At 45.4% G+C, this 17,531-nt stretch overlaps 1 protein-coding gene across 1 annotated transcript in view; it reads left to right on the plus strand.

Annotated features, from left to right (window-relative positions):
* RAB30 (RAB30, member RAS oncogene family) overlaps positions 1-17,531 on the plus strand; it is a 114,641-nt gene that overhangs the window by 94,762 nt on the left and 2,348 nt on the right. The window contains exons 2-4 of the mRNA XM_018565708.1: positions 6,275-6,375; positions 9,280-9,363; positions 16,748-16,931. Of these exons, the coding sequence (XP_018421210.1) occupies positions 6,283-6,375; positions 9,280-9,363; positions 16,748-16,931 (361 nt within the window). The 5' untranslated portion in view covers positions 6,275-6,282. The remainder of the gene's footprint in view (positions 1-6,274; positions 6,376-9,279; positions 9,364-16,747; positions 16,932-17,531) is intronic.

Genomic DNA, 17,531 nt, shown 5'->3' on the forward strand with positions numbered 1-17,531 from the left:
AGAGGAACTAGACCCACCAATTCATAGAGGAACTAGGCCCACCAATTATAGAGGAACTAGACCCACCAATTAGAGAGGAACTAGACCCACCATTTATAGAGGAACTAGACCCACCAATTATAGAGGAACTAGACCCACTAATTATAGAGGAACTAGACCCACCAATTATAGGGGAACTAGACCCACCAATTATAGAGGAACTAGACCCACCAATTATAGGGGAACTAGATCCACCAATTATAGGGGAACTAGATCCACCAATATATAGAGGAACTAGACCCACCAATTATAGGGGAACTAGACCCACCGATTAGAGAGGAACTAGACCCACCAATTCATAGAGGAACTAGGCCCACCAATTATAGAGGAACTAGACCCACCAATTAGAGAGGAACTAGACCCACCATTTATAGAGGAACTAGACCCACCAATTATAGAGGAACTAGACCCACTAATTATAGAGGAACTAGACCCACCAATTATAGGGGAACTAGACCCACCAATTATAGGGGAACTAGACCCATCAATTATAGAGGAACTAGACCCACCAATTATAGGGGAACTAGATCCACCAATATATAGAGGAACTAGACCTACCAATTATAGGGGAACTAGATCCACCAATATATAGAGGAACTAGACCCACCAATTATAGGGGAACTAGACCCACCAATTAGAGAGGAACTAGACCCACCAATAGTAGAGGGACTAGACCCACCAATAATAGACGAACTAGACCCACAAATTTATAGAGGAACTAGACCAACCAATATATTGATGAACTAGACCCAACAACTGAATTTCTCCACAGTGACTGCAGCTACAGGGCTCAGTGAGGTCTCGTTTCAAAGCATGTTTGCTGTGTGACAAGAATATCTAAATATTTGAATGTTCAGAGGTTCAGATAAGGATTCGCTTTCAGCCTGGCATTTGTTGTCTGTGGCAGACAGTATGAAGACACTTTCCTTCCATATCTAGCAATTTCTGAGGAGTAATATCGCCTTCAGATTACACGTCTAGAAGCATCTGTCTCTTATGCCGCTATTACCGCTGACGTTCATATGACAGCTCAGCCTGTATAATGCAGAACGAGGCCAGCGGGTGATACGAGAGACTGCTTATCACTGAAGCTACGAGATGTTCTTATCCCACTATTACTAAGAACGTGCTCAGCACAGAGGCAGATGTTATATCTTGATATCCGGGTTATCTGGAGTAGAGGTCCTATTCATACTCCTGTGCTTAAAAACAAATGCATTGATGTCCTGCAGCTTACCGGTTCTTAAGTGTGGTGGCTGCATTAAATGATTTTCCCTTATTCTCACACGGTGATCCTGCTAGTAACGCTCTTCCTGTCCCAGGGTGACAACGTTCAGTCAGTGTACTGCATCTATAGAGGAATAGCGTTGTCACCCTAGGACAGGAAGGCTGTTGGAACTACAGGCATCTGTTTTCAGTGCTGACCTGCACATTTCCCCCTCCTGAGACCCTCCATAGTCCTCCTGAGACCCCCACAGCCTTCCTGAGACCCTCTGCCCAAGATATCAGGCCAGCACCCCAGAGCAGAGTCTCAGCACAGAGTATGTAGTAAATTCATATGCTAATATTTTGCATTGCGGTATAATGTATTGCTGGGATTTGTAGTCCTCTATAGCTGGTGGTATTATTCTGCATTGCTGTATAATGTATTCCTGGGATTTGTACTCCTCTATAGCTGGTGGTATTATTCTGCATTGCTGTATAATGTATTCCTGGGATTTGTACTCTTCTATAGCTGGTGCCATTCTGCATTGTTGTATAATGTATTGCTGGGATTTGTAGTCCTCTATAGCTGGTGATATTAGTCTGCACTGCTGTATAATGTATTCCTGGGATTTGTAGTCCTCTATAGCTAGTGATATTAGTCTGCACTGCTGTATAATGTATTCCTGGGATTTGTACTCCTCTATAGCTGGTGGTATTATTCTGCATTGCTGTATAATGTATTGCTGGGATTCGTACTCCTCTATAGCTGGTAGTATTCTGCGTTGCTTCTTGGGTCCGCCACAGAAGAAAATGATGTCTTGCCGCTGGCCCGTTCACTCCTATGGGTGAGCCATGTTCATGGCAGCCTCCAATCATCCATGCTCACTCATAGGAGTTAATGGGGCTGTGTTGAGCCTGCAGAGTGGTTGCTATTATTTCTTAATGGCACCCCAAAGCACCTAGACAATGTGTGTGCTTTGTATCGCACCAAATCGCATGGTAACCTATCACCATGCAAAGTGCAATGTGATTTTAAAAAAAAGTGCACGCACTTCTTTCTGTGCAATTTAGCCGCAGTAGGCTGCCCATTCAAATGAATGGGCTGCCTATTGCAGCGCACCACGCAGCACCTCAGAGGTGTGAATGAGGCATCAGTCTGACCATGTCTTATCAGCGCAACATTTTGTTTCATATGTAACTCCAGGCATGGAACTGAATCCAGCACCTCAGCGCTCCAGGACCAGATCTTCTTCTAGGCACATGTTCTGTATATGAATCTGTTTGAGTTTTTTTTTTTTTCCGGTGACAAACGCGAATGCTGTTGCTAAGGTGACGTGAAGAGACAGTACATTGGTTTTTATTAAATGATTGGGCCTGGCGCTGTACTACATCAGCCTCATCCCAGTGACAGCCTAAAACAAACTATTTACTTAGCGCCCTAATTGAAATCAGATAGTGTGGACTTCTAACAAGGGCGGATATTGATGAGCCGTTCTCGCAGGCTTTATTAGAGAAAATCTGCGCAATTAACGCGACACACGCACTGACATGTGAAAAGGATATACAATTTTTTTTTTTTTATGAGTATTATTTACTCATCAAAAAGGGCCCATTTACATCTATTGCATTGGGGGAACGTGCGTGTAAATGTGTGTATTGTATGTGTGTTGCTGCATTGCAATGCCATTCATTTTGATTGAACATGCCACCCCACCCCACATGCTACCCCACTGCACATGCAACCCCACCCCACATGCCAGCCCAATTCACTAAGGCAATGCACATGCCACCCCACATGCTAACCCGATTCACTAAGGCAATGCACATGCCACCCCACATGCTAACCCGATTCACTAAGGCAATGCACATGCCATCCACACCACATACCACCGCAGTGCACTAAGGCAATGCACATGCCACTCTACCCCACATGCTACCCCACTGCACTAAGGCAATGCACATGCCACCCCACATGCTACCCCACTGCACTAAGACAATGCACATGCCACCCCACATGCTACCCCAATTCATTATGGCAATGCACATGCCACCTGCACCACATGCCACCCCAGTGCACTAAGGCAATGCACATGCAACCCCACAAACCAGCCCAGTGCACTAAGGCAATGCACATGCCACCGCACATGCTACCCCAATTCACTAAGGCAATGCACATGCCACCTGCACCACATGCCACCCCAGTGCACTAAAGCAATGCACATGCCACCCCACACCACATGCCACCCAATGCACTAAGGCAATGCACATGCCACGCCACCCCACATGCCACCCCAGTGCACTCAGGCAATGCACATGCCACCCCTGCTCATATGCCACCCCAATGCAACTGAGGCGACACACAAACAACCCCACCCCGCATGCCACCCTAGTGCATGCAAAGGCACACCATGTTTCCAAATTTCGTGGTACGTATGGGTGCACTGGCAGACTGTTGATTTTTTTGGGCTGACCTAGCACAAGGCACGCTAATGTGCAACATAATATACGCTAGAGCATAGGTAAATGGGCCCCAAATAATGAAAGCGAGACCTGTAAAGCAACTCCGTCATCCCCGAAACAAACTGAAAGCCAAAGTACCCTGTAAAAGAAGAAGCGTTATACTTACCTGTTCTTTTTATTGAAACTTTGCATTTTTGAAGAACTGCGGGGTGTGTAGGACAGTGTTTCCCCCACTGGGTGCTGGGCGGAAAGTTATCTGGCACACTCAAAAGTGTCAGATTGCAGCTACACCCTGAAGGATACACAAAACAAACATTTATTGAATGTATTTTCAAAGTCATCTTGTAATATCCCATTATGGTCACTAGATGGAGCTGAGGAGCACAGGAAATAAGTACCTTAGCTCTATCTAGTGGCCATAGTGTGGTAATACAAGAAGACATTCGAAAATACATTCATTTGCAGAGAATGAACATTCCCAAAGATTCGCAGGGGCAATGGCTCTGCAAATTGTCTATTGGACGGTGCCATCCATCACTGCAGCACCCCTGACCGATATGTCCCTAGTAAAAGGTGGGTACTGCAGTGATGGATGGCAGTGTCCAATAAAGAAGATAAGTCACTGGCACTGCAGGATCATTAATCAATATGTCTTTATTGACGCATCATCATGATATCACATAAGCACAACGTTTCTGAGCCCCTCAGGGTCCCTTCATCAGGCAAAACAGTGTGATGACACTGATGGGATGGTCTTGTTACTGTAACTGTTCACTCCAGCTTTGTGGTTCAGGATTATGCTGTACAATGCGTGCTGTTTTAATGCCACAATGCCAATAAACGCCTTAAAGAAGAGCTCTAAGAATTTTTAAAAATTAACCCTTGCAGTGGGACTACCCCCGCACTGTAAGGGTTAAGTGCTCATTTTGTTTAGGGGGGGCGCAAATACAGCAGATATACTCACCTGATCCTCAGTCCTGCTGTGGTCAGCGCTCACCTCTCTCCCCCTCCGCTCCAGCTGTCCCTCACCATCCTCACGTCATAGTGCAAGTCAATGGATGTGATGATGTCAGTGGTCCTTAGACTGCCGCAGCCCGGGGGAGAAGAGGCTTCGGGGACTGGTCTTTCAGCCTGGCAGGACTGAGGACCAGGTGAGTATATCTGCTTTATTTGCGCCCCCTAGTCAAAACGAGCACTTAACCCTTGCAGTGCCGGGTAGGGCTACTGCATGTTTTTTAGATTCCGGGAGTTCTTCTTAAAAAAATAGAGATGGAGGTGATCTGGTGGATAATGTTATGAATGGTGATCTAACATACACTGAGTGGCCAGATTATTATGACCACCCCATCAGTACTTAGTTGGGCCACGAGATGACTTCGTTTGGCCGCCTCGTGACTCCACGAGATGTTGAAAGGTGATGCGAGGAATCTGACGCTGCACTGTTGCCCTTCTGTTGTCTTGTACCAGTCTTGCCACTCTCCGTTCTGCCCTAACATTAACTAGTCGCTGACGGCCACAATTACGCACGTTCAGACCCAGATTTTCGGCTGACAGTCCAGTCTTTAAACACTTTAACAACAGCTGCTATTGAACATTTAACGAATTCTGCTGTTTTGCTGATACTCGCTCCATGGCTCCGAGCGCCAACAATCCTCCCGCGTTCAAAGGCTGTTAAATCGCGTTGTTTCCCCGTATCTTCAGAAACAAATCACTTCTACTGTCGTGGTAAACAACCTGCTTCCCTATTTATAATGGTCTGGCCCTCTAGCAACTTCAGCGCCAAATTATAGCTAATTAGCCTACAAACGTCAGGTGGTCATAATAATCTGGCCACTCAGTGTATATGCAAGCATCATCAACCACCCAATTTATACTATACGATTAATTCATTGTTTTGCTCTATGTTTGATACATTTTTGGTGGAACTCAAGCGGTTTTTGTAGGAATCTGATACTTTGTATACTGGTTTATTGATACATTTATACGGTTTTGCAACAGGGCCCCCTGCTATGAATTTTAAAAGTGTGCAGGATTTAGGTATGGGGGGGTAATAAAGATGTATTTATACATTGTATTGATTATAGTTTATTGCAAGTTATTTATGCGCAGTAGTGTCCAAAGGTTTTCCTTTTTTAATATAATATTAATTCATTAATATGTATTATTTATTATTCATATTTATTAATATAATTATATTATTGTTAAAATAAAATATTATTTATATTATTATTAAAATATTATTTATATTAACCTGTGATGTGTTTGATTATAGTGCAAACAGCATCGCACGCTGAAGCTCTGCCATCCGTGGCCAGTAACGGCACTCATTACCGCCCCTGCCGTGGCTGATCTGTTTGCAGTATAAGGCTACAAACACATGGCGACCATTGTGCTACTTACTCAGCGCAAGCTGTAACCAGTGACGCAGCGTTGCTCAGTTGGCAGACCTTTGTCCTGTTTACTTGGAGGTATAAAGTTCCCTGCAGGGATGTCACAACCAGACGGCTTACGTGTTGGCGGTCTGACCAGCGAGCAGATGTGATCGTCCCTCTTTCTCTGTCTCCCGCAGCTGTGTAAATGAGTATGGAAGATTATGATTTCCTATTCAAGATCGTTCTAATCGGAAACGCCGGGGTGGGGAAGACCTGTCTGGTGCGGAGATTCACCCAGGTAAGCGACGTCGACGTATTTTCTGCTTTTGTGTAGGAAGAGAGCGATTTAAAGGGGAAATAGAGTGTACAAGTTAAGCAAGCGCATGTCCGTGAGCCATTATTGCAGCAATTATTTATTTATTTATTACAAGTTTTTTTTTTATAGCCGCTATATAAATTAATAACATTATAGCGAGGACAATTTATGCTTTACATTGTGCACATTAACATCTGTCCCTGCCCTCAAGGAGCTTGCAAGCTAAGGTCCCTATTTCACACACATCCAGGACCAATTTAGACAAGAGCCAGTTAACCTTCCAGCATGTCTTTGGAGTGTTGGAGGAAACCAGAGTACCCCAGAAGGTACCCACACAAGCACAGGGGGAACATGCAAAGCCCATGTAGACCAGGTCCTCCTGACCGGGAATTCGAATCAGGGGCCCCCGGTGCTTTTACTGTAAGGTGTATGTCGAATTCAATGCATCTCTGCAATACCTGCACATTTCCCAATGCTTAAAGGAGAACTATGGGGTTAGGGCTTTTCCCCATAGTTCTCCTTAGGGTAACGGGAGGAAACAAACTAGCGTCCTCCCGTCACCCTAGGCTCAGTATAACGCGAGCTACAGCTCCCTATATACTGAGACGCTGAAGCGGATCCCGACAATTATGTCTGGATTTCGCCCAGCTGCGTGAGGGACAGATGGCTCTGCCTATCTAGAGGCAGAGCCAGCTGTACCCGCCCCCTCCCCCGTCCGTTCCGCCAGTCAGCGCTGGCGGATCGGAGCGGGGAGGGGGGAATCCAGCCCCTCCCCTGTCATGGCAGAGAGCCGTGACAGGATCGAGAGGTGAGCGAACGCCGGTATGTGTTCGCTCACCTCCCGATCTACTGAGCCGACCTGTGACAGTCTCATTGTCACAGGTCGGCTAGAACTACCGTATGAGGTGAGTGAAAAGCACTGACCTCATAGCTTCACTTTAATCACTTGCTGTCCCGAGCAATTTCTCACATTGGCACACACATGATAAAATCAGAATTTTTGGATAGAAAACAGCTTCAGACCCCCAAACAATGATATATGTTCTGGAAGCAGAGGCCCTGTAGAATAAAAAAAATGCTGGTTGCAATTTTTTATGTTGCACGGTATTTGAGCAAATGTTTATCAAACTGGTATTTTTAGGCTAAAATACAGTAAAATTTAATTTAGTGCTCAGAAACAGAATATAATGGCCAATTTTTTGTTAAAATATAAAAGACGGGGTCACGTCGGGTAAACTGATACCAAACATGCCAAGCCTTAAAATTGCGTTCGCACTGAAGCTGCAAAAAACTTAAATCCCCAAAATTTCCCATAGGGGGACATTTTAAACGCTTTTACTGCTCATCAGTTTAGTGTTAAAGTGACTGATGGGCCTAGAATTATTGCTCTCACTCTGACGTTTGTGGCAATATGTAACATGTGTAGCACAATTTTAATTTTTGCACATAGTCACACCGACGCGTGTTTGCTTATGTATGTGCGTGCATGTGGGGGGCGGGGGACTTAAAAAAAATGTTTTGCATTTTTTTAATGATATGTTACTTTATTTTTACACTAACCTTATTGCTATAACATTATGGGCTAACAAAGCCCCTATGTAATAGCAGATAGGGTGTGACACGTCCTCTTTATGGACCCCTAATGTCACCTGGGGACCCCAAAAAAGCTGAGAAAGCCGAGTTCTGCTTCACCAGCTTCTTCTTCTGGCTCTAAGAGCCGGAGACTGTGCGGAGTGAGACCGGAAGTGATGTTGTACACATCACTTCTGGGTCCAGTGATTGGAGAAGAGATCAGCGGCACGGGGACAGCGGTGGTGGCGGGGGAGGGTGTTGGGGAAGCACATGCTGGTAATCTGTACAAACAATCTGGCGGCTGTATAGACACCGGATCGCTTGTACCTGAACAGCGAACCCAGCTGTTTAAAATGACACCAAGAACACAGCTGCAGCAGCCATGTTCTTGGCTTAACCACTTCCGCGGGCCGCCGTATATGTACGTATTGTTAAAGAAGAACTCCAGGAATTAAAAGCATTAACCCCTTGAGTGAGGCTACCCCCGCTCTGCAAGGGTTAACTGCTCGTTTTTTTCTAGGAGCCAGAATAGAAAAGATTTACTCATCCGATTCTCGGTCAGCCCTTTCCTCTCTCTGCCTCCACTCCGGATGTGGTATGTCCCTCAGCATCCTCAAGTCTAATGCAGGTGAATGGACCTGTATTAGATGTAATGACATCACGGGTCCTTAGACTGTCGGAGCTCAGGAAACTGGAAGATGTTTCCTAAACATTGGCATACTACCCTGTTTCCCTGTAGACCTAGTTCTATTTTTGGGAATTGCTAAAATATAAGACCTACCCCGAAAATAAGACCTAGTTGTGACCATTGCCAGGGCCGGTGGTGGCATAAGGGGGAACTTGAAGAGCCGCGGGAGAGGCAGGAGAGAATCAGCGGTGCCAACGAAGGCAGCACTAGAGGAAGCGAGGCGGCACCGGAGGGAGCAGAGCCGCATAAGCCGATGCCTCCTCTATAGCGCCGGCTCCTGTCGCAGGCGGAGTCATACCAAATGCACTCCGCCTGTGGGGAATGTATAGTGAAAGTGCGCTTTGCTTTTTTTGGTTACCAAATTGCTCTTGGAAAGGTACGGCACCCCTGATCACCCTATTCTTAACTTTGCCAGTTTGGATTATTTAATTTGGATTTGCACTAACTTTGGATTGTTATACATTTAAAAAGAAAATAAGACCTAGTGTGTGTTTTTTTGAGCCGAAAAATATATAAGACAGTGTCTTATTTTCGGGGAAACACGGTAATAAAAATGGACCACTTGGCGTTTCCTTTTTGTTGCAGTTATTCGACTATGCTGTTATGTTTCCTTTTTTATTCTGCAGGGTCTCTTCCCTCCTGGCCAAGGGGCCACCATCGGGGTAGATTTTATGATAAAAACGGTGGAGATAAAAGGTGAAAAAATAAAGGTGAGAGGATTTATTTTGCTTATTTGTGTCATTTGTGGACCAAATACTTGTGCTTTGGAACCACCCCTATGTATCATGTGACGCAAGTCAAGTGCATGAGCTTATAGACAGCGGACAGCTTTAATAAATAGAACTTTTTCTTAGCAACTTTATTTGTCTACATTCAGCTGTAAAGATCCTGTAACCAGGTTTGCACTTCCAAATGTCAGTCATTTTGGTGTCACCCAGGTGCGGGCCGCACCCCCCACACCTCCATTTTGACGTCACTGCTGCTACTTATGTTCTGAGCATCTCCACATCAATGGCCTCTGAGAATGAGGTGAAGAAAGAAGGTAAGTTGCTCCGGCTTATTCAATAAAGTAATGCAAAGGGCAGGAACACTGGGCAGCCAATTCGATTTCCTCATCTGACTCCAAGTGAGCTAAATTCTGATTGGCAGCTCTGCCTTGCCGTATCCACCCCCCCGCACCGCAATGGCTCCCGTCCCCGCCTGCCAGAATTAACGTTATTCTCCAGGAGAAAACAAACTGATGGGAACCTTGATTGAACTGCTCCTCAAGTGTTGACAATGTCAACATAATAAACGAAGCTCATCAGCAAACTTTAAAATTGTTCCTCTCATTAGTGAAGGATTGGAGAATGATTCGCTGATTACATTATACACCTCGTCTGATCCTCGAGCCACCGGGGATCAAGAAGGATTTGCATTTTGTGTATCTGGAAAGGCCTCATGACCTCATTGTAGACCAGGGTTGGGAAATTCCAGCCCTCCAGCTGTAGTGGAACTACACATCCCATGAGGCATTGCAAGACTCTGACAGCCACTGGCATGACTCTCAGAGCCAGATGCAGGATGGGATTTGTAGTTAAAACACAGGCTGCTGGGGGCTGGAGTTGCCCACCCCTGTTTTAGACCAACAGATTTCCTTCCAAGGGTTGCCACCTGTCCAGGATTTACCCGGACAGTCCGGGTTTTCAATGCTGTGTCCGGGTTTCATGACAGCAGAAACCCGGATAGCAGGCAGACAGGGGCAACCAAAACTAAGATAGGGACTACTGGTCCCCCACTGAAAATAGTCTCAACTGTGATATTTACATATTAATGACCGGCGCAATTTATATATGAATAAGCCGCGACTCATTCTCCCAAAAAAAGTCAGTGTTTTCGGGTTTCGCTTGAAGAGAAGGTGACAACCCTATTCCTTCCACATTTTTAGGTATGGTTGAATTTGGTGCAAGATGTTCCAATGTGATGTTCCAATGTGATGTGGTGGGATAAGAGGAATGACTCCCTCATCAATGTGCCTCTTGCTGCTCCTTCATTGTCCAATCACCTGCTAGAGAAGGATGGTGACCAATCTGTATTCCATACAGCAGGAATAGACTCTCACCAAATAATATTTAGATTTGGAGAGCACTGGATTGCGTTATTGTTTTTCTGATATGTATCAAGTCAAAAACATTTCTCAAAATGGTTTGTTTGTTCAGCTCGCAGATCCTTGATTTTTTCCCCTTCGTGTAACAGGCCAAGCTGTCCAGCAAAGTGGCTGGTACCAGAGTTGGGACAAACCATATAACACTGGTCGGCGGGGGTGTTTAAGATGGTCAGCTTATATTCAGTTCAATTCAATCTTTTTTTTGTTTTTAAAGCAAAAAAACAAATTCTACCTCTGTACTTGCTTAAAAGTGTTAGCCGGAGTTGGGCTTTAATTCATTTGATTTTTACTTAACCTTTTTGCTGCCGCCGTATGCTATGCGACATGCTGTGTGCTATGCGCCATGCTGTGTGCTATGCGCCATGCTGTGTGCCATATGCCATGCTGTGTACTATGCGCCATGCTGTGTGACGTATGCCATGCTGTGTGCCATGCGCCATGCCGTGTGCCATACCGTATGCCATGCTGTGTGCTATGCGCCATGCTGTGTGCCATGCTGTGTGCCATGCTGTGTGACGTATGCCATGCGGTGTACTATGCGCCATGCTGTGTGACGTATGCCATGCTGTGTGCCATGACATATACCATGCTGTGTGCCATGACGTATGCCATGCTGTGTGCCATGACGTATGCCATGCTGTGTGCCATGACATATGCCATGCTGTGTGCCATGCCTTATGCCATGCTGTGTGCCATGACGTATGCCATGCCGTGTACCGTACCGTATGCCATGCTGTGTGTCATGGCGTATGCCATACCGTATGCCATGACATATGACATGCTATGTGCCATGCCTTATGCGATGCTGTGTGCCATGACGTATACCAAGCCATTTGGCGTGACACATGTTGGGATTTGCTGCACATGCCAGAGTGGGAGTGATGACTTTAGGGCCATTGCTAACTGTTAACCAGGGGTGGGAAACTCTATCGCCGACTCAGCAGTGGAAATGTCGGACCTCTGCAGATAGACCGCTGCTTCAATGCAGAGAGCAAACATCTTTCTTTACAGCATGCTGGCAGGGGACAGGCCTTTCTTCTCAGGCTACAACCAGCAAAAGTCACTTCTGATTGGAGAGCTTTATTACTGATTCAGCAGGGAACATGTCAGACCTCTGCAGAGAGACCACCGCTTCAATGTAAAGCTCACAGTCTTCCCCTCTCAGCTGTCACAGGAGAGCCAGCACAGTGCTGTGCTAGAACTCCTGTATTGGAGGTGAAATAATTAAAATAAAAAGGCGATTAAAAAGTAAAAAATAATAAGAAAAACATTATAAAAAAATAAATAAAAACAAAATAAGGTTAAAAAAATTATTAAAAATAAAAAAGGAAAAAGATGATAAGAGAAATAAAAATGTAAAAAAGTTAAAAAAAGAAACAATAAAAAAAATGTAAAACTAACCCTGCAGCCCCTGCCATCAAGTTGCCATTCTCCATTGGGTGGGTGGGGGTGGGTAATTTGGCGGGGATGGGGGGCACATTGAGGAACCTGGCCTTTGGGCAGCAGGGAGACTAAATCCGGCCCTGGGTGTCCCCCCGTATACAGTGAAGGGAAAAATAACGTATCTACTGGCAGGATCAACAGGTACTATAACTATGTTCCAAAAACTGCTTTGTTGCTGCTCCTGACAGACTGCGTCGAATATGTCATTTCAGATTTCGCTCTTTGTTTCACTTTAACTCCGCTGTAATTAGGAAAGAAGCCATGCCGAGGAATTCAGCGACATGTTCAATTCCTAGCAACAGTTTACTACTTCTGAAAAATGTGCAGCTCAGTCTTTATTTACAGTCATTGGGCCCATTACTGAATACTGCAAAGAATGAGCTAATTAGCCAAATGTGTGGCGTACGTGCTATAAAGGAAAGTCCCCTTGAGATCAGTCAATGGGCATATTTTGGAATAAATTCCTTGTTCATTAAAAAAGAAGAACACAGAATAAAACCAATTACGTATTTACATTTACAATGGGAGAGAAGCTAATAAGCAGTTGAAGGTCTGACACTCTGAAAAAGTTGGTGCCTGCATCCGCCCCTTAACTGACAGCCCAACCCACGCAGAGCTGAGAACAACCAAAGAACCGTGGTGGTGGTGTCATCTGTTGCTCTGACCATTGTGGGTTCAGTGCAGGGGAAGAGTCCTATTGCATCAGGGAACTTGTCTGTGTTTTCCGGCTTCATGCATTACCAAGTATCACAGGCCAAGGGGGGAGGCTTGACCACATACATTAATATAATACACTGCCTGGCCAAAAAAAAGTCACACACTCTAATATTTATTTGGACCGGCTTTAGCTTTGATTACGGCACACATTGGCCATGGCATGGCATCGTTTCTATAAGCTTCTGCAATGTCACAACATTTATTTCCATCCAGAGTTCCATTAATTGTTCACCAAGATCTTGTAGTGATGATGGGAGATTCGGACTGTGTAAAGTCTTCCTGGCACATCCTAAAGATTGTCAATGGGGTGAAGGTCTGGACTCTGTGGTGGCCAATCCATGTGTGACAATGACGTCTCATGCTCCCTGAACCACTCTCACAATTTGAGCCCGGTGAATCCTGGCATTGTCATCCTGGAATATGTCCTATGTGCCATCAGGGAAGAAAAAATTAAAACCTGGTCATTCAGTATATTCAGGTAGATTTAATTTTTTGGGCAGGCAGTGTATAATCTGTGTAAGAACTTTTGTTGATGGGCACATACAAGTGCATTCCACCTAAATTTGAGGTCAGTTTAGGACACTTCTGAGATCATTCAGAGTTCAGGGACATTTAGGTTTAACTAACCTTGTAGGTGAAATGCATTGGTGAGGAGGTCCCAGGTGGGGGCCTTCTGTTTTATTGTTCAGGATAAATAATCCTGCAAGTGTTTCAGTTTTCTTCAGCATTTTCCTTTGGATTAGTGCAGTCAGTGGGGCATTGGACAAGCCCATGCTGACATTAAGCATCCAATCTTCCATGAGGGTGACCCAATTCAGGGCTTGGGAGCAGCCTACCCCTTTGGATTTGTGTAGTCAGTTGGGCATTGGGCAAACCCCTGCTGGCGTTGAGCATCTGACCTTCCATGAGGCTGACCCAATTCAGAGCTGGGGCGCAAGGTACCCGTTTGACCTGCAGTTGACCTCCTAAGCCGCATCATCCTGCTTCAAGCTGCTTTTGCATTCCCATTGACTTGTAAGCCGGTCAACATTGGCCCTACGACTAGGCACCAGTGGTAGAGGCGAAACGCATCGGAGGGATTTGCTGGCTTGAGGGTTCTCTGTTGTGCAGAGACAAAAGAGTTGATTTGAGCTCTTTGGAAACAGTGTCTTCATTACGCAGTAGTTGATTACATGGGGGATGATGGACCCGGAGATGTAGGTACCCATGGCTGGAATGTTCAAAGCAGAGAGGCTTTATATTGGTGCTAGGACACATAACAAGTACTGATACAGGCCTGAACTGTATTAGGGCAGGGGGTTAGAGAATTTGAGACATTACCCTATGCTATTATAAAACTACATAGGGGGTTGCTGAGACTCGAAAAGGCCTCGATGGAGTTCTTCTTAGCATTCATCATTCATAATAAATCCTTCATTGTTTCCAATCCACACAACAGGGAGCCTCTGGCATAGCGGTATGTAGCAGACATGGGCCGCCGGGCGCACACACACACTGTTTTCTTCCAAGTTAATTGGTCCCTCCAGTTCTGTTTAACTTCAAGGGCAGGTTTGCTGTTTTATACGGCACTGTTGAATCACATGTTTCTGTGGTTTTCACAGCAGCTCTTCCTCTAGGGAACAAAGCGGGCTCTGTGTGTCGGCTTGTGCTTTCGCAGCGTCTCTCCCCGTCTGCCTGAAAGGAACGGTTTGTTTTACTGAGGGCGCTTTGGATTGCGTTCTCGCAGGGTCACCGTAAATGTTGCAGCTTCCAGAAGCACACCAGCCGCGTCGCATCATCACAACCGCTGCAAACGTGGAATAAAGCTGAACTCCGAGCAGATATAAAATACGCTGATTAATTAATACTAGGGATCCACTAATACCGGATTTTCGGCATCGTGTACGAGTACCAATATTTTTTTTTACAGTACTCACCAATACTGATACTGGAAGTCCCATTATGGAAGCCAGGTGGCGGGTAAAGACTCACCACCCGGCTTCCTGATTAGCAGGGAAGCCGCCTCCATGCTCCCTCGTCGCCAGGTGAGGAGAAAGCATGGAACCGGCTTTCTGGCGAATCAGGAAGCTGGGCGCCATGTAATGACGCGGCACCCGGCTTCCTGATTAGCCGGGAAGGCGGCTCCATGCTCCCTTGTCACCAGGTGACGGGAATGCATCAAGCCAGCTTTCTGGCCAATCAGAAGGCCAGGGAGCATCTAATGACTCGCCGTCTGGCTTCCTGATTGGTCACCTTCCCGACCAATCAGGAAGCCGGGCAGCGAGTCATTACACGCTGCCTGGCTTCCTGATTGGTCAGAAGCCGGCTTCATGCTCCCTCGTAATGAGGGAGCATGCAGCTGGCTTCCCGGCCAATCAGGAAGGCGTGCAGCTGTAATGACTCGCTGCCCGGCTTCATGATACCAGAAGCTCAAGTATCTGGCTCGGAGTACTCGCCCAAATACTCTACATTGGCACCGATACCGATACAAGTACCGGTATTGGTGCATCCCTAATTAATACATGGGTTTTTTTTTTACATTAAAGAAGTAGAGAAACAGCAGAAGGAGCTTCTAATAGGAGGAGAGATGATGAGGTCACCAGTCTGCTGCTTTTCCATTAACCATTAAGTAACTGACTACGGGAGGGACCTGTACATGTTACTGGACTATAGCAGGTTTCCTTCTCTGTCAGACAGGGCTGTGTGGCAGAGCTGTGTTAATCTCATAACTGGATGGAGAGAAATTCAAAAGCATTGACAGGTAAAAAACAAAGTCCCCATATACTGTATGTATTTGATGTGCGTTTGTCTGGAGACCAATTTAAAAGATGACTATATTTAATAAACTAAATTGTATCAAGACTAGCCCCATTCTACCTACATTTCTTTTACTACTACTGTGTCCACGAGTTGTGCCTACACTGGGCCAGATGGTGCTCTGGTCCTCCTTTGAGCATGCTGGGCCGTGCAGTATCGTGCATTCATTCTCCATAGCCCCTGTTGGTAAAAAGAAGTCTCCCTGTAGGCTTTTTTTCAGTTGGAAGAATTGGGTGTGTGGGGACTGAAATGTAGTCATTAAAGATGAAGGGAATAACAGAGAAGGTGGTAAGTTTCAGCAGGACGGTAACTACATGGTAACTGACAGATGGATCTCCTGCAACAGTAATGCTCTCTACACACAGGTGCTCATCCCTATAAAAACATTCCAGTAGACAAGTCAAAAGATGTCCAGAGTTCTGTAAGATCTCTTTTCGACATAGTTAGGTGTAGGTACCTGGGTGCATGCACACATGGCCAACAGTTTGTAATCACTTGACCATTACACCTATATGATTGTGCCTATTCAGAGGTTCAGAAATTGTTGACCTCAGAGACAGCCAGGCAATGACACAATATGGCCGCCTGACCCTCACACCTATATGAGCTTGTTAGACATCCCATTCTAAAACCAGGGCCATTAATACGTGTGTGTTGCCTCCCCTCATTTATGGCTCCATTCTTCTGAGAAGGGTTTCCACAAGACGTTGGGAGTGTGTCTGAGGGTATTTGTGGCTATTAAGTCAGAAGAGCATTTTGAGGTCAGGTACTGATGTTGGATGAGAAGACCTGGCCCACAATCGGCAATCCTATTCATTCTAAAGGCTTTCAATAGGGTTTAGCTGTGGTACTAATGTTGGGATACAGGTGCATGTCGGCAAGAGACAATTTTTACAATTCTAGAGTTCCTCTTTAACTCTTTCCATTTTTCAATCTAAGTTGCCAATGGATGTTTAGATGCTTACATTGTCTCCAATTTTTGTGATCTGCAGCTCCAGATATGGGATACGGCAGGGCAAGAGAGGTTCCGTTCCATCACTCAGAGTTATTACCGCAGTGCCAATGCCTTGATATTAACCTACGACATTACCTGTGAGGAATCATTCAGGTGCCTTCCAGAATGGCTGAGGGAGATAGAGCAATATGCCAACAACGAGGTCATCACTGTGCTTGTGGGTAAGTCAATGTCCTTGAGGGTGGACTTGCATTTATCCTGTATAAAAGGCAAGATCCTTGAGGTGGATTCACATTTATCCAGCATATAAGTCAACATCCTTTGGGGTGGACTCACATTTATCCAGCATATTAATCAACATCCTTGGGGTGGACTCACATTTATCCAGCATATAAGTCAACATCCTTGCGGGTGTACTCACCCCCAAGGATTTATCCAGCATATAAGTCAAGATCTTTGGGGGTGGATTCATATGACACCAGCATATTAATCAACATCCTTGGGGTGAACTCACATTTATCCAGGATATGAGTTAAAGATCCTTGGGGGTGGACTCACTTTTATCCAGCATATAAGTCAAGATCCTTGGGGGTGGATTCATATGACACCAGCATATTAATCAACATCCTTGGGGTGGACTCACATTTATCCAGTATATAAGTCAAGATCCTTGGGGTGGACTCACATTTATCCAGTATATAAGTCAAGATCCTTGGGGTGGACTCACATTTATCCAGTATATAAGTCAAGATCCTTGGGGTGGACTCACATTTATCCAGTATATAAGTCAAGATCCTTGGGGTGGACTCACATTTATCCAG

Source organism: Nanorana parkeri, unplaced genomic scaffold, assembly GCF_000935625.1.
Source record: "Nanorana parkeri isolate BGI_ZX_2015 unplaced genomic scaffold, ASM93562v1 scaffold875, whole genome shotgun sequence".
Classification (NCBI taxonomy): domain Eukaryota; kingdom Metazoa; phylum Chordata; class Amphibia; order Anura; family Dicroglossidae; genus Nanorana; species Nanorana parkeri.